A 25989-nucleotide genomic window follows, 5' to 3' on the forward strand; every position below is an offset into this window, starting at 1 on the left:
TTTCAGCCCGCTGGTTTTAGGCAAATCCAGCACCTTTTGGCAACAGAATAAGTTCATGGTACAAATGTGCGAGAAGTGAAATATGGTGGAAATGTAAAATAAAGTCGCGTAAGCTTGAAAAAATTGCCACTTTTAGTCTAAAATGGCCAAATATGAGGTTACTTTAGTCAGAAACCAGGAGCGTTGGAAGGTGCCCCTATGATCACTAAAAGCGAAAAGGTCCACTTTATGCGGCGTGAAGCGAGAAAAAAAAATGCTTTTTCAGTCAGAACAAAAATTGCCCATTCGCTAGTAAAACAAAAGAAAAATTAGGTTCTTTATGCTTTCTTGGTCAAAATTTTAGGAAAAGGTCCAAAACAGGGCCATCATTTAAAAATCAGCCCCCAATCAATCCTGGCTACGCCCCTGGCCGGCCGTAATGAAGCCAATTGCTTATATTTACGCTCGTATATTGGTGCATAATGTTTACACTATTTCTGATACAATGTGATGAAACCCCGTAAAAGTTGTGTAATATCGGACTGAAAGTAAACTTATTTAAAATGATTAATTGCTGCATGACACAGACTTGCATGTGTTGCCGCGCCAGGAAAATGACGTAGCCAGGATTTTTCCAAAGTTGTTGGGAGAAAAGGCAAGAGAGAGGCCATGCGACTTTTATGGGGAAAATTTGCGAAAATGGGCCCAAAATATAAAAATCAACAACTTTAAAACCGCGTAGGTCAGCATTCCACAAGGGGCAAGATCCGAAGGGGGGAGTTTCCTCCTTTTAACCATGGCCAGGGAGGGGAATTTCTCCTTTCCTTCTTCTCCCTCCTCTGTTCTCTCCCCTCCCTTTTCTCTCTCCTTCTGCTCTTTCTCTTTTTCCTTTCGTTTACCTCTTTTTTGAAAATTATAGGGGGGGCAATTGCCCCCCTTGCCCCCCCCTGTGGCGCCGCCCCTGGGTCTGGGATTGTCTAGTCTCAAGCTGATGGTTATTATTTTAAATTTGGGATCAAGGCAAAATTAAGGGCAAAAACACCCTGGCAAACACCGAAAATATCAGAAAATGGACATTTTGAAATTGCATAACTTTGCAACTAAGTATGCTAGAGATGAAGAGTGTTTGGTATACAGAGCTTATTGAGTTACGCAAAATGCCAATAATGATTATATTAAAATCAAAAATCAGCTTTCAATATTACTACCATTGGTCAAAATGGGCCAGATTGTGTCACATTAAACTCTGTTAATACACTGTTTAAAAGTCTAAACAACTGTGTTTAGTGTGTGAACTGAACAGTTAAATTAAATTTAAACAGGTTAGTCCACCTGTTAAACAGGGTTGTGTAAACTTTTTGTTGTTGAAATGCTGTTTATAAACAATACTTCAACTGTGTACTTCGTAAAAAGTCTGCAAAAAGCATTATTGGGTTAATTTGCCACTGGAGCCTTTTGGGCTACATGATTAGAACTACCCTGACACCCACTATAAAGGATTCAGCCATTTAAAACCTGGCTTGACATTTTGTGCTGACCCAGCCAGCTGGGGCCGGATCTCTTTTTGTGCTTAGCGGGCATTCCCTGAATGTTAATAGCCTGTCATGAAACAAATGGTTTGCCAACCAGAATATAAATTAGTTAGTTCCCTTAGCACCATAATCAGATAACATTAACTAGATTTCATAGCAGATGATGTCATGTAGGGACTCTCAGTATAATGCTAAATCTGTAAACAGGGTAAGTAAGCTTTTGTTCATATATTGAGTTAAATAATGCATAATTCATATTATTGGTATGAACTTGTTTTGTGCATTTTAACTTAACTCCTTGAAATTGTATCCATTTTCAAAAAGTTACAAAATGTTTAAAGAACTTTACATATCGAGTTATTTAATGATTACGAATGTTAAAATGTTGTAAAAATGTTATTGTAAAAATTTATTTGCAACATTAAAAACACAGTTTAATAACCTGATGTTACGATGTTTTTAGACAACATTTTAAAATGTTATTAATGATGTTTTATAACCTTCATATAACACAAAATGTAAGCATTTTTGGCAACCTTTTAACCTTTGCAATTTTTAGCCCCCTCATTCATTCTTGTAAAGCTGTCCATGCCACTGCTCCTTACCAGGCCATGCCCAGCCCAGTTCCCCCTCCCGTGGATGTTTTGTGTGTATATTGTGTTACTGTACTTGTGCTCATGATTTCTGTTGATGCATGGAAGTTGGTTGCTTGTTTGGTTTCCATGTTTCATGTGCTGGTGCACATGTACCTGTCTGGCAATCACTTGCATTGATTGTTTTTATGTGCACTGTGGTGCAATGTGTGTGTGCAATGTGTTGGTTCTTGGTTTTTTTTATTTATCTTTCTTTTATATTTTTTTTAAATTCAGTGTTGTGTAATATCAATCTTGTATTGATATGTATTTGTTTAATAAAAATATGCAAAGGCAAAAAAAAAGTTCCCCCTCCCTTTACCGTAATAAAAATGTCATTATAGCAAGGGGAAATACATAACATGGACATTCAAATTGAAGGTTCCTGCCACAACAGGATTGGTTAAATATCAATGACGGTTACAAAAGGTTGCATGGCTGGCCAAATAAAACAAAAGCACACGGGACACTGCGTCTCTTCAACCCCTCAATTTATTTCTTCTTCTCTGATTAAATGAAAATACTACTGGCATCACGTGAGTACCTATAATTGTGCCACATATATGCAGCAACATATCCTGGAATCTAATCAAGCCTCATCCATTCCCCACCAGCACAAATAAAAATAATCTCATTTCATATCATCATTTTACCATTGTGTTCTTCTGTTTGTTACTAGTCATTGTGCAATGCTTTGGGGTTGTGTTGGGTTACTGTGAAAAATTGAGAATAATTCAATTAATTGTCACCATGTTACTGTAATTTATCTGATCAACGTTCTCTCCAGCATTATTTGCTACTTTTGATTTTTTGTTTTGTTCTTTTTGCATGTAGTGTGAATATAACAATTTTCATGTTAAATTGAATCAGATGAATATGACATTACAAATCACACACACAACCTGATGATCAGCATCACAGTCTCAGGATTACCCATCAAAAATGGCGTAACCATCTCAAAATTCTGAGGTAGGAGTCATTTTCTTGTGCTTGGATCAAAACTTTTAAACTTTATATAATCATTCAATATACCAACACAGATAAACTTTGATGAATAACACAATATATTAACTGTGTAGATTTATTTCAAACAGGTGAATTTGAAAAGAGGTTCATTGTCTGTTCAAAACAAATTGGCAGGGCAAAGTATTTCAGTTAACCACAATTATATTGTATAATTTATGGTAAAATTCTAATTTATGAAATAAACTTTGGGGTACTGTGAGTAATTTTTGTGTGAAGTGTAAAAATCCAGAGCCACTTCACAAGAAAAATGGTACCTTTTACCTCGCATGCTGGCTGCAGGCCAGTGACCACCAAAGTCAGAATCAATACTTGTATCGTGTACTGGTAGGCACCTATTATCAAGTGGCGTGCGCAAGTTTTGTCAAAAAGTCAGGGAAAATGCACCAAATCTGAGTAAATTTGGAAATTAGCTGTTACGGTGAGGGGAATCGAGACCCATGCTATAGCCGCCCCACATTTGTGATGGCTGCCCCACATTTTTCAACCTTGGTACAGCCGTGCCCTCTCTGCACTGCACCAGAGGAGTCACACTGCCTACATCTTCCGTGAGGTCACGGCAGACCCCTAGCGTCAGTGAGCCTTCGCCAGTCAAGGAAATGCCATCATATCTTCAACTTGGACACTGACCATATAACAGAAAATTGATACAAGGAGAGCCAATAATATGACTGCATCAACTATTTATCATCAAATATTAATCATTGTGCACAGGTACGATGCACGGTTGATTGGTTTGCCTTGATAAACTATGGCTATAGCTAAATCAAAACTGACAAGGATCAGCATTCCTCTTGGACAAACAAGAAAGCCAATTTAATCTTTTCAAGTCCATTCTGCCTCATCAACTCCGGCATAATAATCGATTACCGTCATCTTTAAAAATAGCCGGCATACACTTTACTGCCGGGTGGTAGTCATTTATCAGTGGATGGACCACAACGCTGCTACAATCTTCCCCAGGGGGCTCGCTTTGCTCTTTATTGTCCAGTTGAATTATGAGTGCATGGCGAGTTGTAAAATGAACTTGCATATCGTATTGGGTTTCTGTAGTTAATGAATATGCATGAAGTAGGTTCTTGGGTGGGGTACTACAGGGGGAGGGTTTAAAAAGTAAGGGCTCAAACATCAGTTTTTTGGTTAATCAGTTTTTAGTATAATATTACACATTTTAATTAAAAAATGATAGATAAATTTTACCTGTAAAATCCTTTCACAAGTTTATTTCTGTTATTATACTTATGTTAGAGCTGTATGTATTGTCAATGTTTGAAATAAAGGTAGGCCCTTGGACCAAATCCCTATGAAAACCACTGCAGGCCCACCGCTATGCTAACCCTATGGTCCAGCAAGACAGACTGAATGGTAACACCAATCCATGATGATCTGTTATTGATTGGTGAGCCTGCAGTCTTACAAAGTGTCACAATTGTAGAACAATTCAACATTCAAAATTTGAGTTCAGGCTTGTGAAAATAGATGAGGACCTACAGATTTCAAAACCCAAGATTTTGGATTATTTTGAACACTTTCATTTTGTTGTGTTTATACCATGAGCATCATATATGATGGATATTGGGGACTATCCAAGTTGCCATAGGTTATGTTAAGTGTTGTGTTATAATAGTAGTAGCTGTTACTGTTAATCAACTTGCATGACATGATTTGATTCATTATTATTAGTTACTTCTAACTCTACCGTTTTTTTTATTTTTTTAAGACATCACTGCAAATCTTGTTTAGAAGTTGTTACAAAAATCAAATGTATAAATTTAGTTATGTATTGTTAGAAAGCACCCACACACCAATACTATTTGAAACTGGTAAGTGGCTAGCTGTTGCTATGGTAATTACTCAGTTGCTATGGCAACTTACAATACTTGTTGATTGTTTACTGGTCTGTTCATTGGCTGGTATCCCTGTGCTATCTACTTGGTCCTCCTCTTCCTACATGAAGTCAAAAATGTACCATTTGTTTATTGATCTTATTTAAATATACATCTTTTTCCCCTTCACCAACTATGAATGTAATTGTACAAAATTAAACACATGCTGTAGCCATGGTAACCATCACCATCAATCTAAACACATGCTGTAACCAAGGTGACCATCACCATCAATCTACATGCTTTAGAAACTGTGAAAGATGTGGAACTTTGAGAACCACATGCAACCAAAGATCATGCTATTGGTTTTCTCCATCATATTGGTCTCTTTCCATGTTATATGTGCTCAGGGCCAGATTTACCATTGGGCCAGATGGGCCCGGGCCCAGGGCCTCCAAAATTGCCCCGCATCTTCCTTTTTGGCCCGAAAAACACCACGTTTTAGGGTAAAATAGCAAAATTTTGCACACTACGTACGCACTGGCCCACTATATAGCAAAATTCACCTTCATTTTGTGCTAAAATAGTCTGAAATATAAATTTTTTCACGCACTTCGCGCGGAAATGTCACTGTAAATCTATGCTCGTTTCCCTCTAAATTGTAATGCTCCCGCCGCTACTGTCGCCCGGTAGACCTACTGTTGATTTTATACCAAAATCAAAACTTGGCCACTTGAGTGCACATGCGTTCCACACAGGGGGGGCCTCCAAATTTTTGTCTAGCCCAAGGCCCCCAAAAAGGAAAATCCAGCCCTGTATAATGTGCTGTAAACATAGAGGAGGAGGGAAAAGTCGTGTTGTTTTCTTTGAGCAGGCCTGCAGGAAGCTAATTTATTATGATTTCAGGAGGTGGAAAGAACAGGTTTATAGGTTGCATACATCACCGGGGACTTTACCACATCTATACATTTAAATTGAATGGCCAGGGGTGCAAAGTTTGGAGTTCTGATTTGTGGAATTGGTGTGTGAACACCAACAAACTGGACTTTTTCATACAACAGCATTTATTGGACTTTAGAACACCAAAAATCAACTTCTCTGTCAAAATATGTCATTTTTTGGCAGACTGTTCCCCACATTGTGATTTTAAGGTGTACGTTTCTCCATTCCCAAGGCCCTTGATATGCCAATTCCTATTGTATCATCAATGTACCATTTTGCACTTTAAAAAAGCTATACAGAAAATAAGGTGAGTGTATATGTGTGGGGCTAAAAATGATATTTCAAGGTAAAATGTGTACATTTTTCACAATACCCAGAAAACAACATCATTTACAACTAATAGGGTTTTTTTAATTGTATATTATAACAGCATGTTTCTTCTCACAATTTGTTAAGCAAAGTTTTAAAATGCAATCATATGATGAGTTTTTTTGCGTGCAAAAAATTATTTGGTCGCATAAACGTCAAACACATTACAAAGCATAATGCCACATGATGTGATTATTATAACACATCAATAAATGGCTTGTGTGCTAGCATGTTTACAAATTGGATCTAACACACTGTGTTTATTGATAAGGTTATGAATGGAACATATGATCAAGTTTGCCATCTTTAGAACATGCACAAAACCCAAAGCCCAAAGCCCACAAATCATTTTGAGGGTGCTAGTGAGAGTAAATTATAATTTTACCCATAATTTTTCAATAATCAGAAAGCATGCTGGGGTATGTGATACCATTCTCCCAAAGTGCCTGCTGATGTGCAATTGCTACAGATGGTGTTCATCCTCCTATCCCATCATTCATTGCAAGTCATTAATTATAATAAAGAGTCACTACCTCGTCCCAACTAGGTAAACCAATCATGTCCCATACCTTGTAACAAACAACAACAAAATATTTTTACATGAAATTAATTTGCTATATAATCATGATCAATATTAATTATGCTGTTGACCAAAATGGTTTCACTCCCTTCCTATAAATAGAATTTGAAGCCAAGCATAACTAGCTGAAACAAGATTCATAATGGTTAATTATTCAGAACATATTATGTCTATAATGTATCAACTTTGTAGCATTCCTGTTAACTTTCCATGTTAGTACAGAAGAAGAAAGAAAAAGAGGAAAACAATCTACATCAGGACTATCCACATGATGCTTGACAGGTTCAATTCAATCCAAATCACAAGGATCTGGATCCGTGTAAGCCTGTGTCATAATATTAAAGCACAGCACAAGATAGCACTGTGATTTCCCAAATCCAGTCTAGATGCGAATTAGTCTGAACTCGAGATTCAAGTTTTGATAACATAAAGAATTTGCGACAGAAATTGATTTTATGCCGACTTTCCACACAAGTCTGAATAGAATTGTGGATAGCAATGTAATAATCAGTATTCATAAGATGACTAACTTTGAATAAATGACAATTAATCCTACTATGCAGCACTTATATTTGATCAGGGTTGTAGAGAGTTGCTGAAAATTACTTCTGCAATCTACAGTGCCTGCCTCATGGGATTAACTTTCATTTGAGTCTATGACAAAATCTAGTCCATGCTTATGAATACTGGCAAAAAAAGGCTTTTCACATGATATCTTTAGATCCATGTTGGTCTTGTTCAAACCTTCCAGAGCTAGTAAAGAGTAATATGTAATTAACATTATGCAATAAGGTTAATCAGAACTACTGTAGATCAGTTTTCAGTGTCACATGTGAATGCATCGTAGTGAATACAGCAGTGTGCGGATTAAACCCAGATTTACAGGTGAATCAAAACCTAATCCAGACCAATATGGATCTAATTCTAAGAATGTGTAAAGCCTAATGATGATGTACTTATAGGCATCATCAAAGCACATACAGAGCTAGGGATGTGCTATATATAAGTGTTTCTAGACATCCTTTTCTAAACCAACCTTGAATTAGGTGTTTGAGGACATACCTAGTACAGAGAAGGTACACTAGCTAGGGTTTATGAATGTAAATGAAATTCACATCAGCTTTATTTGTTGTGGTGATTTCAAAATTTTAGGGTAAATGCTTTTAGATAAAATCTAAAATCTGGGATGCCAATGTATGAAAGTAGCCTTCACAAAATGTTACTTTCTTTCTAAAACGTTATCAAATAGAATTCTGATTAAATATTGATTTACAATGTACAATGTTTTAATCCAGATTGTAGGGAATAAAAAGTACCATAACATTGTTTCACACAATAAGCAAATTATCTGATGCGAATCTCATTTGCAATATAAGTCACATTTTCAAAGATATGTAAATTACCTGTACACTTTTGTCACCAGAAGAGAACTTACGAGAAAATAAAAACAAAATTAGTTGGATTTTGAACTGATAAAAGTATATTGTATAACTGAGATCACACTGATGCAAGCACACACTATCACTCAATTCTCTGTGAAAACCTCAACGCAATCATATACACATTCAGACACCCCCCCACCTAGTATGATGGACATAGGAATGCAAGACTAAACACACATATACCGTTCACACCTACTCACCACAGATGCAACAGACAGTCAGAAAGTGACAGACATATTGACCCACAGATAGGCCCACCCCACACAGATAGACCCACACACAGGCCCACAGACACCCTGAAAGAACCCCAGATAGGCCCACAGACACACAGATAGACCCACACACAAGGCCCACAGACACCCGACAGACACACCCCTGTTTGTAAATACGTTCAAACGAGGACCTCGACTTTAGAAGGATCTAACCGAGGACTTACACACCCGTTTTTAATCGACACACCGTGGACCTCACGCAAACACACCAGGCAACTTACTATCCAACTGAGACCCGCCCTATACCCGCTATGGGGACCTATCTTATATGCTATCTTATATGCATATTTGCATCATTTACGTCATCCTGGGCATAGTTTCAAAACGAGGACGTCCTCGCTTGGAGGTGTGTCCTCGTTCTACGATGTGTATCCATATGTAGGTCCTCGTTAGACGGCATTTACAAACGCACAGACACCCAAGACTGACTGACAAAATGCCTCACAGACAAACAGCCACAGACATGGACAATGACACCTCTACATGGAAATAACATTTCTTACTGCTATCTACTGAAGATAGCACATTGAAACTATGTACACATACATTGTTTCTTACTGCTATCTACTGAAGATAGCACATTGAAACTATGTACACATACATTGTTTCTTACTGCTATCTACTGAAGATAGCACATTGAAACTATGTACACATACATTGTTTCTTACTGCTATCTACTGAAGATAGCACATTGAAACTATGTACACATACATTATTTCTTACTGCTATCTACTGAAGATAGCATATTGAAACTACATACACATACATTGTTTCTTACTGCTATCTACTGAAGATAGCACATTGAAACTACATACACAGACATTATTTCTTACTGCTATCTACTGAAGATAGCACATTGATACTACATACACATACATTGTTTCTTACTGCTATCTACTGAAGATAGCACATAGAAACTACATACACATACATTGTTTCTTACTGCTATCTACTGAAGATAGCACATTGATACTACATACACATACATTATTTCTTACTGCTATCTACTGAAGATAGCATATTGAAACTGCACACATACATTGTTTCTTACTGCTATCTACTGAAGATAGCACATTGGAACTACATACACATACATTGTTTCTTACTGCTATCTACTGAAGATAGCACATTGATACTGCATTCACATACATTGTTTCTTACTGCTATCTACTGAAGATAGCATATTGATACTGCATTCACATACATTGTTTCTTACTGCTATCTACTGAAGATAGAACATTGATACTACATACACATACATTGTTTCTTACTGCTATCTACTGAAGATAACACATTGATACTACATACACATACATTGTTTCTTACTGCTATCTACTGAAGATAGCACATTGAAACTACATACACATACATTGTTTCTTACTGCTATCTACTGAAGATAGCACATAGAAACTACATACACATACATTGTTTCTTACTGCTATCTACTGAAGATAGCACATAAAACTACATACACATACATTGTTTCTTACTGCTATCTACTGAAGATAGCACATAGAAACTACATACACATACATTGTTTCTTACTGCTATCTACTGAAGATAGCACATAGAAACTACATACACATACATTGTTTCTTACTGCTATCTACTGAAGATAGCACATTGATACTGCATTCACATACATTGTTTCTTACTGCTATCTACTGAAGATAGCACATTGAAACTACATACACATACATTGTTTCTTACTGCTATCTACTGAAGATAGCACATAGAAACTGCATACACATACATTGTTTCTTACTGCTATCTACTGAAGATAGCACATTGATACTACATACACATACATTGTTTCTTACTGTTATCTACTGAAGATAGCACATTGATACTGCATTCACATACATTATTTCTTACTGCTATCTACTGAAGATAGCACATTGAAACTACATACACATACATTGTTTCTTACTGCTATCTACTGAAGATAGCACATTGATACTACATACACATACATTGTTTCTTACTGCTATCTACTGAAGATAGCATGTTGAAACTACATACACATACATTGTTTCTTACTGCTATCTACTGAAAATATCACATTGAAACTAGCACATCTTCAAGTTCAAGGTTAACTTCATGGTGTTGATTTAAAATCAAACCAAACTGGTGTGAATCACATGGAAATGGTCAATATACCAAATTAAACCAACACTATGACCAAGAAATATAGCAATAAATGAAAGCACTTACTCCAAAGAAATGCAGTATGTTATCCAGTGATCCTCTGCGAGACTGGGCCTGGTTAGGAGGAGTGCAAGGCATAGACATCAAATGGTCCAGTCTATTCATTGACCGCCATGATGAAGCTATCGAATCACGTCTTTGATTAAGCGATCCCAACGATGAACCGAGCGAATATCTTCTTGAAGTTGGTCCTGGGGATGGTAAGGTGTACTCAATGGAAGACACTTCTGATGGTCGCCGTTTTCTGCTGTTGCGTTCACGTTGTTTCTTCCCAAACCCAAAAGCCCAAGAGAGGAAGCAAAACTTGGGCTTTGTGAGGAGGGCTATACTCTTGCAGGCACAGCTTTGCTTGGGTTCATCTACATAATACATGGTTTCAACCTATGAACCCGGGTCGACTCAAGTATTAATAAGTTTCTTGCTGAACAACGTTGGTCTAATATTACTTTATAGTTACCTCAGCTGAATTCACTAACTAGAGTATCAAATGCTGCTATTGTTCACAAAGTCCACACAATTTTATGCTGCTAACATTTGTTCACAAAGTCCACACAATTTTCAGCATAGGTTACAATCAAAAGTTGAAAAATTCTGAAACAGTTCTCAGTTCTCCAACATCTATAAAACAGTGTGATTCAAGTTAAGTCCACAAATTGTGCAAGAATTCTGTCAGAGCTGGTTGCGACCAAGTCAATTTTTCTAACTTTGATGAGTAGGCCTATGTGATTCTCTAATCAACAGGTTAACAGGTGAACCCAAGTGAACTGAGCCTGTCGATTAGTATCAGAGTTTAGTCAGAGCAGGTTACGATATGAAGTCAATTTCTGTGAGCAAAAGTCCAGTGTCCAACTTTTTTGGTTTGTAAAGTCAAGTTTCATCAACTTAGAGGTTGTGACTACAGCTTCAGTTCTTGTGCAAATATGTTCCCATCAGAGGTGATGCAGCTTTATATATCTAGCGTGTCTCCAATGTAGGTACATGTACAAAGTCACTACTTTGACCATATATGGCTTCATTCCTTTGTGTAATTGTACTCACAAGTAGCGATTCATACACTACTTTTATATTTCATTTTTCCATCCCCTGCAGCAGATGACGCAAACTACTTTACTAATTGGTACCAATTAACAAAACTTCCGATATGGTGCTGCTGTTGTTGTTACATTTAATTGGGGGCGTAGCCAGCTTTCTTGGTCAGGGGGCAAAATAACAATTTGGGGCAATGGCAACAAAAAATCCTGTTTGCATTATAATTATCAGTGAAATATATAGCCTATATAGCTACGCTACTGTATTTAATGCTAGTCGCTTGAAATTACATCAGGTACATGTGTCGGTTTTTGAAGTTTGTAATTTTTTTTGCACAAAATATGAAGATAACATATTCAAATCAATATTAATTGTGATATTTTGGCCTAAATACATTTGTTTAGCAAGATACGGCTTTCAAAAGAAGTGGATACTTGCATTGGCCTATACCCTTGAGTGTGTGATCATTACATAGTCAATTCACCACACACGGGTGCATGGGAGATGTCCTCCAACTTTTTCTAATGGTGTGGGGGCTAAAAATATAATTACACATTATCATGGCCACACCTATAGACCCACATAACAGAATGGTTGTATGATTTCCCATTGTTTTGCCCAGGGTGTCTGTAACATAGAACAACACAAAGTAATTGATCATTTCCTTCCATTTTAAACAATTAGCTTCCTGTGTTGCTGACTTGAATAATAACATAAGCACCACATGCGCAAAATAATTTCAGCAAAAAGTGAAATATTGTTGTAATTTTATGTTTTTACTGGGGGATACTTACTCCAATGCATTATGGGTAGTATTATTATATTTGAGTTACCCTTCCTCTAGGACCCTGATCCAGGCCCTCATCACTCTTTGTAGTGTCAGAGGAAGTCACATGACTACCATGTCCTTCATTCATTTATGTATTGTTATATCGTCAATACAATGGCTTCATTAATTGAAATGGTAAAATTCATGGTCGTGAAACACATGTAATTGTTTTCTGGAATGAAGAACGTGACATGCATGCTGTTCCTGAAATAAATTACGAGGAGCGCCTACGAACATACATAGACCTTCAAAAAGCCTATGCTACAAAAAAAAGTACACACATCAAATGGGTAATATAGGCCTACACTTATTTTAATCCATGGATGGTTAGGCCCGGGGTAGGCCTAGGCTATGCGAAATTGATGTCAGTCATTTCTATAAACGAACTATCTAGCCGGACGCGCTGTATTTTACAACATTTACCCAATCAACATAAACTTTGGAACTGTTAGGCAGTTAGGCCTACCTTTGATAAAACGCTCGGACACTTTACAGTTTCAAGTTTCAGTGGGAGTTGAGATTGGATTAGGCCTATAAGCATTTCCATAATGCAAACTAAAGGCTGACAGTAAATATTGTTCATTTGATTGTTTGGAGTGGCCTTTATATGGTCCTCTTGTGGTTCTTTATCTTCAAATTTGTTTTTCATTTTTCATAGGCTTTTAAAAATAAATAAAAATAAATTTTAGCAATTATATATATAGCGCCTTTTCCCAAATCTCGGAGGGTTCAAAGGCTCAAATCAAAGCGCTGCCATGGTACTTATCACAATCAGATCGCATCAACTAGGCTGGATGCAGTCGAACCTGGCGCAAACCTAGCCGCACTTAGATTGTAACATCCACCAATTATCTTTGCAGCTACCCAAATTTCATTGGGTGAAGGAAGTTTACCAACTAATCACCGATTTTTGAGAAGCAGGTGGAAACTGGAGATCCCGGAGAAAACCTGCGAGAGCCAGCATGGAATCGGGATCCCGGGATCGGGATAAACCAAGTTCACATGAGTCCTTGGGCCGCGCCGGGGCTTGAAGTTGAACCTGGGACCTCAGTGGTGCAAGGCGAGGGAACAACCGCTGCGCCAACTCGCTCTCCGGAACCTGGCTTTTGTTTTGAACCTAGTCCCATAAGTGTGTCTCTACACCGAGCGACCCTTTAAAGAAACAAACAATCACACTTTAATCATTCGCAATTCAGCTTCCAAACTTCAGGATCGGCTTGCGTTTTAGGCCCGGTGGTGGTAAACCTAGGCCGCACGCCCGGGAGGTAGGCTATTAGGCCTGAAGAAATTAAGTTGCATGTCATGGGCTAACCCGAAACATCATGGCCTTCTCTTTCCTATCCTCACCAGATATTTCAGAGGAATAAATAAGTAAAGAGTTGCTATATCAGAATGCCTCAAAACAAATGATACTCTCTTGCAAAAGCCGAGCAGCTAGCATAGCTAGCTTAACTTTGTCAGTATGTAGGCCTAATACTTTCCCTGTTGTTGGCCAATTTTGTAGCTATATAGGCTTATCATAGTAGGCCTACCAGTCTCGTACGTGTCTGTCTTATGGTCGGCATCTCGCAACAGTCATTGTAGCTTTGTAATTCATATATATCCTTTTTTAATATACTGGTTAGGCCTAAAAGGCACAGAAAAGTTCATTGCTGTAAACATGTTCATGCGTTGGTTTAGGACCAAGTCTGGCCTATGCAGTGTTGCCATGCAGCGGAAAGGATAACCACTTTGACGTCACAGGGGTTGCCACGTGTCTCTGAACATATGAATTGGGCGGAACGACGCAATATTGGGCGCCTTGTCTTTATTTGCTGATTTGGGGGGTAAAATGAAGGAAAATTGTGTTTATTATTTTAGAAATGGATTCTATATGTTATTAGCTTTATTTTGAGACCAAATATGTTTTTCTTTTAATGGTCCCTTTAACTGTTTGGTTGTTCACTTGTGAACCAAGATTTGACTACAATATCCAACTTGGGTAAAAAATGATCAGTACGGTGTTAAAATAAATAGTCTTAAAAAGGTAAATTAAAACAAATAAATACACTAAGCCAAAAACGAAACTTACAATTTTTCACAAGGTCATATCTTAAAATCCTGTGCATCAAAATGAACCAAAATTACACACAGGATTACTTCAATACTCTACTCTAATCACATGTCAGTAACCAAGCAGTTGTGCAACTGACACAACAGCAAAATGCACTGATATTGAACAGCTTCCTGGACAACATTCACAGCCCAATAATTGGCACCCAGCACAGGATATCTGTGAGAATACGCATAAGATCCTTACACAGATGGCAATTTCCAAAGAGTAAATGGAATAGTGTGGAATGGGGCTGATTTCTGCTTTTCACACACTTTCTTCAAGAAACAGGTCTTGTTCTACACTATTCCACTTACTCAGATTGTAAGAATTTCATGTATGTACATATCTTGCAGTATAAACTTAACTATAACATATCAAATAAAACTGCCAACATGGGAAACAACAAAACATCAACAACACAAGTAACAAACAATCAAACAAATAAAATAGCACAAACACTATAGCACATTGAAGCTCTTTCTCCCTCTAGCTCTCTCTCTCTCATAATCACAACCAACACATAATTCATGTGCCTCTTATTTGCATCCTGTCAAACTCTTTGCTCTCCATTTTCTTGAAATACCAGAAACAAGCAAACAGGCAAACTTAACCCTCCCCATGATAAGTTTGTATTTTCTTTTAATTCACACATTTCAAAATTGCAATGTACATTTTCATGACCATATTTGGAATCAGCATGAAAAATACATTAAAATGAGTACAAACAAACAGATTCAGTGGTTCTTAAGATAGCTCCTTGGATGAAGCCTATGTGTGGAATTCATTAAAAATTATGTACATTTGCAGAATGATCTTCACAATATTCAAATTCAAAACTGTTTGAAGAATATGTTCTTTCAAATTGCCAACAGATACTGACTAAATCGGTATTCCTCAAAAAAGAAAAGAAAAAAAAAGAAGTCAAAATATATAGGCCTAAGTAACAATAAGGCATGATATGTGGCTACTTACCAAGCCTAATGTTTCCCTGAGTGAAGCTAGTGAGACCTGTGATCGGAGTTTTCTTGCATCCGGCTGGACTTGCTCTACCATCATCTTACGATCTGGCCTCTCAAACCTGCAAGCAAAAATGACACGTAAAAATGACATGTTATTACAACTTTGATGCACTATGGACCACAATGGTCTCATCCCAATTGCATAATTCAATAACCTCAATTAAACAATCATTGTGCAAAATTTGACCTCAAGTTTCAGAGCATGAGTTTTTGTACCCAAATTTTCAAAGGTCATTCAATGAATGTGCAAAATGTATTGGGGTTCAAGAACTGTGCCTTGATAGATGAGCATGTTGTGGATCCTATTGATGATATGGCAATATTACGGTGTAATGGTTGAATGGCATACTCAATGGCCATGTCTATCCCATCAAGATTTTCTATAATACTCAATGGCTTTGAGTGTATACATGAATATATTTTGGAATCTGGTGCAATAATATTCTTGCATCATACAAAAATAGCCATTTTATTATCATTTTCATCAGACTAACTTGGTAAAAATAAATTAAATTTGACTTTAGGCCTACTGATTGCAAAGTAAATCTGTGAAATGTATGCGTGCACACATTATCTGTGCATACAATATTTGTTGAAATTGTAGTCACCTGGGTACATTCAAGAAACTATGCAATACACAGACTTATTTGTACCACTCCAATGCTGATATAGAAATAGTAATAATTAAGCAGCAAACATTAAACATTTTACAGAAAACGTTCAAATGTCAGGTTAAATAGATAAAATAGTTTTAAATTTAATAAGATTCAGAAAACATTTTTGAAAACTTAATGCCAAACATTTCAATATGTTGTTAATTGTTGACAATTTTGGAAACATTTAAAAAAATGTTATATTTTTTCATATAAATGTTTTAAATGTGTTTTCATGACCTTTATATAACCCAACATTTAAATGTTATTAAACCGTTTTACCAAAACCCAAATGTGTTTATGACACGTTTATAACATTTTAACAACATTTTTGTGTTTGCTGGGTAACAATCTTGGATAAATAAATAAAAGGAGGATTCAAAGAGCTGTAATTTCGCTACCATGGTGAATCATCACAATCAGATCGCATCAACTAGGCTATGGCCGGTTGCAGCATAAACCTACTTAGATTGTAACATCCACCAATTATCTGTGCAGCTCCACAAATTCCACTCGGTGAAAGAAGTTTTTGATAAACAAACAACTAATCACCAATTTTCCGCATATTTTACCACATGTTCAGTAAAGTTTAATTGCTTGTTTAATTTAAATCTAAATGCATTGTGCCAATAAAGCATGCTTAGTGTTACGTTTGTAGGCCTTTATAATACTCAAGCTTAAAGATGCAAATCATTGTATGATTTCGGGCTTTGCCAACAAATTCTTTCCATGTGTGACAGACCAAGATGGCAGGTTACCATACTCTTTTGGCTCAATCTCTTTGGATAGGTCACAATATTGCTTGATTCCATCATAAATATCTAGCGTAAATAATGCATGCCAACCAAGGACGTTGACCAATTAAATGTAAGATTGAATCGAGCAGATTGTACTGATGCATTTACATCAACATTCAGTATTATGTCGTCTACCAGGAACAAAGGTTATCCATTGGCTCCCTTGATTACTTTTTATCATGACTACACACTGTAGATTAATTGTGATTTCTTTGGCATTTTTGATAAGTCAACTTATAACAACATACTGTCAATATCAATATTTCACACAAATTTGTCATATATATCATGTGACATCAGTATTACTTCCGACACAGGTTGCAAAACTACAATATAATGCAGGATGCAGGATATGATATTGGAATAATAAATAGCATTCATTTGTGATGACGAGTATCATCTATCACAACAAAATATTTAGTGATGATACAAGTATATAGCACTACTCTGTGGCATTATAGTCCAGCAGCTGAGCAAGGTTTGATGGTTTTGCTGGCTACAGTTTCATTTCTTTGCTCATTATTGTTCTTGTATGGTACAAGGGGTACAAAAAGGGTATGTCAAGGACCACATGAAGGTGGCAGTGAGTCAGTCAAAGGGTATGTCAAGGACCACATCAAGGTGGCAGTGGGCCAGTCAACGGGTATATCAAGGACCACATCAAGGTGGCAGTGGGTGCATAATAGCCCATTCCAATGTCAAAGTACAGGGTGTAACAATAAAATGTGTACAATTGCATTTTGACTTCTCAGGGAAAAACTAAAGAAGTTATGGCACAAATATTATATGCACTTTAATCAGTAATATATTGGCTAAAGAAGACGTTTAGTTGGTTTCTTTACTAGCTTGGGTTCAAAAGTTATGTCCGATTATTTAAATCGCCCAGAAAACGTGTTGGGCCACTTTTGCCATGTTTGCACATATCAAGTTTGTACCGCGTAGATATGCTTATCGTGCATTAAAGAACTGACATAAACGAATTATAAGTGATGTTTCTTCATATAATTACTTGAACTTAATAATAATATGATGTTTCTTTAAAATCTATAAATGAAGTCTTGAAATTTCTTTCAAATTAAGATAAAGTACATTAATTTCTCATATCCCTGAGATATCATTGATTGATTTTTGCATCCATAAGTACAAAACAATATTGAAATTAATTTCAGCTGGGTTTCTAGCTGTTCTGGGGCGACCACTATTGCCAGTATTTCTGTTAACAAATTCTACATATTTCTCATAGTTATTGAGTTATTTCTGTAATTGCATGCCTTGATGGAAGATGTGAGTTTGGAAAATGAGCTATAAACAATCTTATGGTTTCTGCTTGACTCCATGTGCTATCGAATGTCACAAACATAAAAATACACTCTTCCAACGTGAATTGGGGTTGAAGTTGTTGAGATGCAGCCACGATTTCTAGTAAATGAGCTTGTTATGTCAGTGCTTAGTAAAGTTAGTTGTGACTTTTAAAAACTCCAGGATTATGTAATCATTTCTACCACTTCGAATAACCCATTGTTTAAAACTACCTAAGAGCACCGTCCAACTGGTCCATGGTTCAACTCTATTCAGTCACTTTTGTAACACTTAGACAAAAGTGGCCCAAGCGGTTTGAAGACTAGGTTACATGATTGGCCATATCTTCACTTGTATACCATCGGTTTTATTGGAACAAAGCTTATGTGGTGGCTAAAGAAATTATCTTGATAGGCATATAAATATCAAACCAAAATATAGGCGGCATACTTGTGTCATTCTATTTTCAAAATTGTACAAATTTTATTGTTACACCCTGTATAACAGATGGCCACAAATTGAGAAATTATTCTGATATTTGTGACAAATAATTCAAAGAAATAGCAATTCTGACATTTCACCTGGTAATAAATCTTCCAAAGCCTGTTCAATTACATCCCAAATTTCTCTTTGCTTTATATCACATTGCAATTTATACTTAAAATGCATATTTGTAAATCTTATTATCATTTTGTTAAATAAATAATTCACACAGAATACAATGTTTGTAACAAGCAAAACCCACACACTTGAGCAGAGAATACTAAACCTACAAAAGGCACCAAAGAGAACATTTTTTCATGAATTTGGATAAAACGTGAGAAACTCTAATTGAAGCAATTACATTTGCATTGTATCTGTGAATGCAATTACCCACCTGCCAGGCTCCTATCTTATGGTTATCAATTTTCATATCTTATCATCCTTTCATTAAATAAGATAAGTCACAAAGCACCTAAAAAAAAAAAAAATACAAATTTAAATAATGCAAGCACCAAAATAGGCTACAATTTAAATTCACAGTTAAGCCAAGTAATAGTATTTCATAAGTTATGAAACTACTTCTCAATTTTCATTACATAAGATAAGCTATGCTTCCCAGGTACCTAGAAATAATAACATATAATCTCTCTTTCTCAAATAAATAATTCATAATATTACCTAAAACTATTTACATGATGTGATTTCCAGGCAATAATGGGTCCTAGGATTGTCAAAAATGGGGCACAAAGTAGGGGTCTGACTGACATGAGTTGTGCCAGGTAAATTGTAATATGGATGGTGCAATAGATATGAGGGTCATCCCCCTCTGGTCGGGCTCAAAGGCATATCTGAATCCGATATAAAGCTATCAATTTAAAGTGATACTCAGAGATCTGTCGCTGCTGGACCACACCACACAGGGTTAATTCTTGTGCGATATTAATGGTTCTGAACCATGTTTTTTTTAATTCACATTTTCAAACAGCTACATGTACATGTGGGTTTAACAGGGTTTTTAATTTGTGGTTGTCTGACTATGAGAACTACCTGCCGATTGGCCAAAATTAATAAGATCATCTGCAAATGCAAGTTTGACCATAAATAGTTAAAAGCCTACAATCAAGTGCAAATTTCCCTGGGACACTTGTTCATATTTCGCGCCCTCTGTTCAATAAAACCGGTCATATGAAGTTCACCATGTGATATTTTATTTGTATAGTTTCCAACCTATTTGAATCCCTCCTCCCCACCAACCAATGTTGGAGCAAAAAATATAGGCCATTTAAAAAATGAGGCGTTTGGTATACAACATTGAATAACGGGTGCGGGGAGGGTCATTGAACTATGAAAGTGTCCCAGCAAATTTGCACTTGATTGTATAGGGGATGCGAAAAAATAATCTATTAATATCAATAAAATCGCCATAACTCTCGAACGCGTTGCTCGATTTTCATTATTTTTTCAGTGATGTCAAGATAATTTCATTATGCATTACATGATTAGCCAATTTTTAAAAATGTATTAAAATAAACATTTTTTTGAATATCAAACCCTGCAATGCATGCATATTTCAAGGAATATTTGACACATTGATTGCTTATATTAGAGTGGACATATAAATTCTCCTTTGGAAGAATTTACAAACATAATAAAAGCAAACCAAATAAGAAATTAAGAAAATATAGAAATAAATACAACATAATCATGATGTTTGTCTCATCATTGATCTTTCAAACTCATTACCCTATTTCAAATGCTATTATCGGAATGCACGTTAAACTCTTTAATATAGGCCTTCAACTACCCATCACAGACACGCTAATTCAACGTAACAATGCCATGCCAAAAAGTGTATATACAATTATATACAATTACACATTTTAAATGTGCTTATTATTGGTATTCAAAAAATAAAAAAGAGATAAAGAGCAGGATTTAAAAGTAAACATATCAGCGACAATGAGCTTCGAACCGTAGCCCTCATGATCAGAAGGCAGTAAGCAAACCACTACACCATGGTTGAGCTGTTGTTATTCATGCGAATTTATTAATAACAAGGATAACAAGAATTTATGACGCAATAACGGTCTACCAGAATAATATAACTTAAAAAGTAATATATATTTATTTAACATTATGGTAGACCGTGCTCATTTGGCTTAAATGGAGGAATAATTACCAATAAACATATCAAAGTTAGGAAGGTATGTATAATGTGACCGTGTATATTCAAAATATACGTTAGATTAATGCTGAATACGACCAAAACATGAGTTTTAATGAATGATTTCATTGGATCGAAGCTCGATAACACAATACAGTAGCATTGTAATGATAGGATTAAATACGCTGAAATCGAGTGCAATTGTCATCAGTCTCCCGGTGGCATATAGTTACTGACCTTGCTTCTCGCCCCAGAGGTCTCGAGTTCGAATCCATGTAATCCTATTTTTCTTTCTTTCTTTCTTTCTTTTTTCTTTCTTTTCTTTCTTTCTTTCTTTCTTTCTTTCTTTCTTTCTTTCTTTCTTTCTTTTTTTTTTTTTCTTTTTTCCTTTATGTTGCCAATTTACATTTGCATTTATCAATGAACTAAAGGGAAACAATTGTTTTGTTTTATGATTTTTTTTGTTATTTCTGTAGGTATTTTTAACTGATTGTACTCTATATTTCCAATATGATTTAATTTTGATTAGTTTTAAATTGTTTTAAAAGTGAATTTTGAGATAATCCGCTTATAATAGCAATCATGTGTCAAATATGCCTTAAATAATGCATATATTACAGCGTTTTGATACCTAAAAATATTTAGTTTGACAAAAAATGACAATTAAAGTAACCAAAAATGCGCAATGTTATTTGTTTTAAATTAGTGAAAAAATCATGTCAATCGAGCAACGCGTTTATGAGTTATGGTAATTTTACTGAAAGTAATAGATTATTTTTGTCTTCTTCAATACAATCAAGTGCAAATTTCCCTGGGACACTTGTTCATATTTTGAGCCCTCTGTTCAATAAAACCGGTCATATGAAGTTCACCATGTGATATTTTATTTGTATAGTTTCCAACCTATTTGAATCCCTCCTCCCCACCAACCAATGTTGGAGCAAAAATATAGGCCATTTAAAAAATGAGGCGTTTGGTATACAACATTGAATAAGGGGTGCGGGGAGGGTCATTGAACTATGAAAGTGTCCCAGCAAATTTGCACTTGATTGTAGTCATAATTGGCAATTGAAATGCACATTTTAAGTTATCAACCAATCAGAAATGCTCTTACTCTCTAAATGTAAAAGAGTGAAAAACCACTCTGAATTTCAGAGTGAATTTAAGTTAGCTCTAAAAGAGTGGGTTTTAGCTCTAAAAGAGTGAAAACAGTACACATAATTTCACTCATGATTTCGAGTGAGCCTCACTCGCTCAAAAGTGGCGCAAAATCTCACTCTTTCTTGGAGTGAACTGTCAGCCCATCAGAAGCGCCGAAAATCGGCCGATGTTTGTTGAACTTGTGTAACAAAATGGCGAACAGTGTGTGAATGAATGGCGAAAAGAAAGCAGATTTGATGAAGAAATAGACAGCATACTCAATAGTGATTACATTTATGTGTATGTCATAACTCGTAGCAAGTATACACTTGGTCTGGAGACAACGGCGGCAGTAAGCTTAAGTCATATGTGAGCAGTTTGTTACCGGCCCAGTGCCGGTTTACATGTACGCATATGTAAGCTTATGTAGGTTACGCCGCATCACGCTTCTCCAGACTGTGACCGTAAACATGGTATTTGCCAAGTGTTATGTCCTACACCTAAGTGTACTCACCATTGAACAGTTTGACTATTAGCTTCACCAAATCCATAGTTTTTCATCATTCATCCCACACTGAAGTTCGACACATTGTGTATGTGCTTAAGCTTTAGACCAGTTCAATATTCCTAGACCGGGCCCTACCTAACCTGGGGCCTAGCCTCACAACAATTTAAAGCACATAGTAGCTGTTATGAACTGCTGTGATATTCTTGTATATAAAATAGGCCTAAATGAATAAATCAATAAATAAATAAATAAATGCTCTTTTCTGATTCACTCTTTTCCGGAGTGAATTTTTTCACTCGTTCTTGAGAGTGAGTTTCACTCTAAAAGAGTTGTCACTCAGATGGCTCTTTGAAAGAGTGAGATTTCACTCTTTTTGAGTGATTTTTCACTCTTTCACATTTAGAGAGTAGATGAGTAGTGTCCAGGGGTTAACCGCAATAGACAGAAAATTAATCCCAATTCCAGAAAAATACAGCACTAATTTTTTTGGATTAAAAAAATATTACCCTGTTTCGCCAAATGAAACATAGCTAAATCCTAAACCTTTAGTTATTTAAAACTGGCAATGAAGTCAAATTTTAGTGTTTGGTCAAATTTTGGAAATAAGGGCTCAAAACACACAGTTTTAGGGTGTTCTTTGTGCTGTGACAATCAAGCCCAAAGACTTGTACAAAGACTAATTACAAAACATGCATTCTAATTTTAAAGGGCAGGTCTATTGCAAAAACAACATCATATCATTGGCAAGCTAATATTATGAGGACAATGAAAATGACTCCTTTTTGAGAAAATAAGGCGTTTAAAATTGATATTCATAAAAACCAACTTAAAGGGGGTAACCCTATTGGTTTTGGATATGGATTGTCTTTAAAATTACATATAATATCAAATATTGTCCCCTTTATGAAGCTTTGTGAAAAAAACAAGAGCATTTTCATGCGTAAATGTGAATAAATAGCAAAATTTGCAACCCAATACTTGGTATGCGTGAATTGCATTCTGGGAAGGCAAGCAATAACATGTGCCGTAATTCCCGTTCATCATGTGCCATGCGTGCGTGGTTGCACTGACATTAACCAAGCTCCACTGTACTAGGTACCCATTCCAATACTAGCTACGGTGACATTTCCCCACAACCAGTCTTTTCGTGTTCGTCTGTATATTGTTCATGATGATTGTATATAAATTATGGCATAATGGCAATAGAGCTCAATAACAAAGCAAAACAGAAATGCCCTGACGACAATGCTGGAAATGCCCGTATTGAACGGAAAATTTAGAATCTTTTTCGTACCTATTCAGAAAAAAAAAAAGAAACCAAATATATTTCCCCTTGCAATATGTACATTTCAAATGAATGTAAATAATTTTGAAAAAAAAAATGGAGCAGAAAAAAAAACTATCACTACCGGGATTTGAACCGGGGACCTCTCAGTGGCGTACCGTGGCCGCCCCAACCCCGGGGGCTGAAGAAGAAACAATTTTGCCGCCTTCCTTAACAGCCCGAAAAGGTTGACCCAATTTTTTCACGGTCGTCTGAAAAGTGAAGAGCAAAAAAAAAAAAAAAAAAAAAAAGGATTTTAGGCGCTAGCGCACTAAAAGCAACCTTATTTCAAAAATTGTTATGCTTTTTCAATTTTTTTTCTCCTTTTGTTTTTGACTAAATGGTTTTGCTGCCCCATTCGTTTTTGCCGCCCTGTTTTTGCCGCCTTCTTCTTCCGCCGCCTTCGCTTTTTGCCGCCTCTACTTTGACCCGGGGCTGGCGCTCAAAGCCCCCCCAAAATACGCCGCATGCCTCTGGTACAAAAATACGACGCTCTAACCAACTGCACCACGCGGGCAGCTTCTAATTTTTAAATTTCTAATTTTTAAAGCTTTATAGTAACGTTGTCGATCTGAAGTCTCTTCAGCAGTTATTGCTGTTCGCTCTTTTCATACAATGTGAATGACGCGAAACCAAACTAGCTGTTGAGTAGACTATAATTATCTACGATAAAGCCTGTCCAGAATTCCAGAAATTGGTAGCCACCAAGGGAGGTATATTGGCATGAATTCTCCGATTTCTACGGAAATACATCGACTTGGAGCATCAAATTTCAGAATAGGAATAAGAAAAATACAATCTATTTTGTGATACCAAAAACTCATTAACAATGACAAAAATCGGGGGGATGATGTTGTCAATTGGGTTACGGACCTTTAAGCGGTGAGTTCCTTCGAACAAGACAGATTTGGCCTAGAAAAACGGTGACGTCATGAAATGAGATGTGCCCGCTTTGAGAAAAGGGACTATAAATGCTCTCAATGGACAGAACATATACTGTTGTTGTTCACAAAAAAAAATTCCAAATTAAGTATTACAAATTTAATGGTTTTTAAACATATGGATAAAATCAGCTGCTTCTTTTTTTATATATTAGACAATTGTGACATTACAATTCATATGTATATCAATATCATGAGAAATATTAGGCCTAAAAAATAAATACATAATTTGAGCTTAGAATTTCATTTGAGACTAGCATATAAACCGTGTTAAGCCCACAAACTCATGTATCTGATTTCCCTGTATATTGCAATGCTATAGTTTCAGTTGGATGAAATATTACAAAGCACAAAGCAAACGCATAGTAACAATACTGTGTGGGTTTTGTTCCCGAAATGAGAACAATAGTGTGCATATTGTTATGCAGCATTGTTATGGTAAGTGATAGTACAACTCACTGTTGCTAATGTCAAACTTGTTTTTGCAATAGACCTGACCTTTAAGAAAAAACATTTTCTAATCTTTTTCATGAGCCTTAGCCTATACTCAAGATTTTGAATGCGTAGACTTGTGCCAAGTCTTAGAATTTTGTGACTACAAATATTGTAGTTGCATAATTTTGGCCTATTTTCCTTCAAATTGCAAAAATATTAAAATTCGACTTTTGTTGCCAGTTAGAACTAAAGGATTAGGATCTAGCTATGTTTCATTTTGCAAAACAAGATAATATTTTTTTAATTACAAAAAATTAGTGCTGTATTTTTCTGGATTTGTGGAGTAGCAAGTATATGAAATTGGGACAAGAAACTCTCAAATTCAATAAATAAATGTGTAAACAATATAAACATTGTATCATATTTCTTATTTCCATATGATATGTTAATACCTTTTATGAATATGTT

General features: G+C 36.1%; 1 protein-coding gene across 1 annotated transcript in view; it reads right to left on the reverse strand.

Annotated features, from left to right (window-relative positions):
• The window catches only part of LOC140136935 (synaptotagmin-7-like), a 552412-nt gene that overhangs the window by 47316 nt on the left and 479107 nt on the right, over positions 1-25989 (reverse strand). The window contains exons 6-8 of the mRNA XM_072158587.1: positions 15731-15836; positions 6837-6872; positions 5042-5113 (exon numbers count right to left, since the gene is read on the reverse strand). Of these exons, the coding sequence (XP_072014688.1) occupies positions 5042-5113; positions 6837-6872; positions 15731-15836 (214 nt within the window). The remainder of the gene's footprint in view (positions 1-5041; positions 5114-6836; positions 6873-15730; positions 15837-25989) is intronic.

This window comes from Amphiura filiformis, chromosome 17, assembly GCF_039555335.1.
Source record: "Amphiura filiformis chromosome 17, Afil_fr2py, whole genome shotgun sequence".
Taxonomy (NCBI): Eukaryota; Metazoa; Echinodermata; class Ophiuroidea; order Amphilepidida; family Amphiuridae; genus Amphiura; species Amphiura filiformis.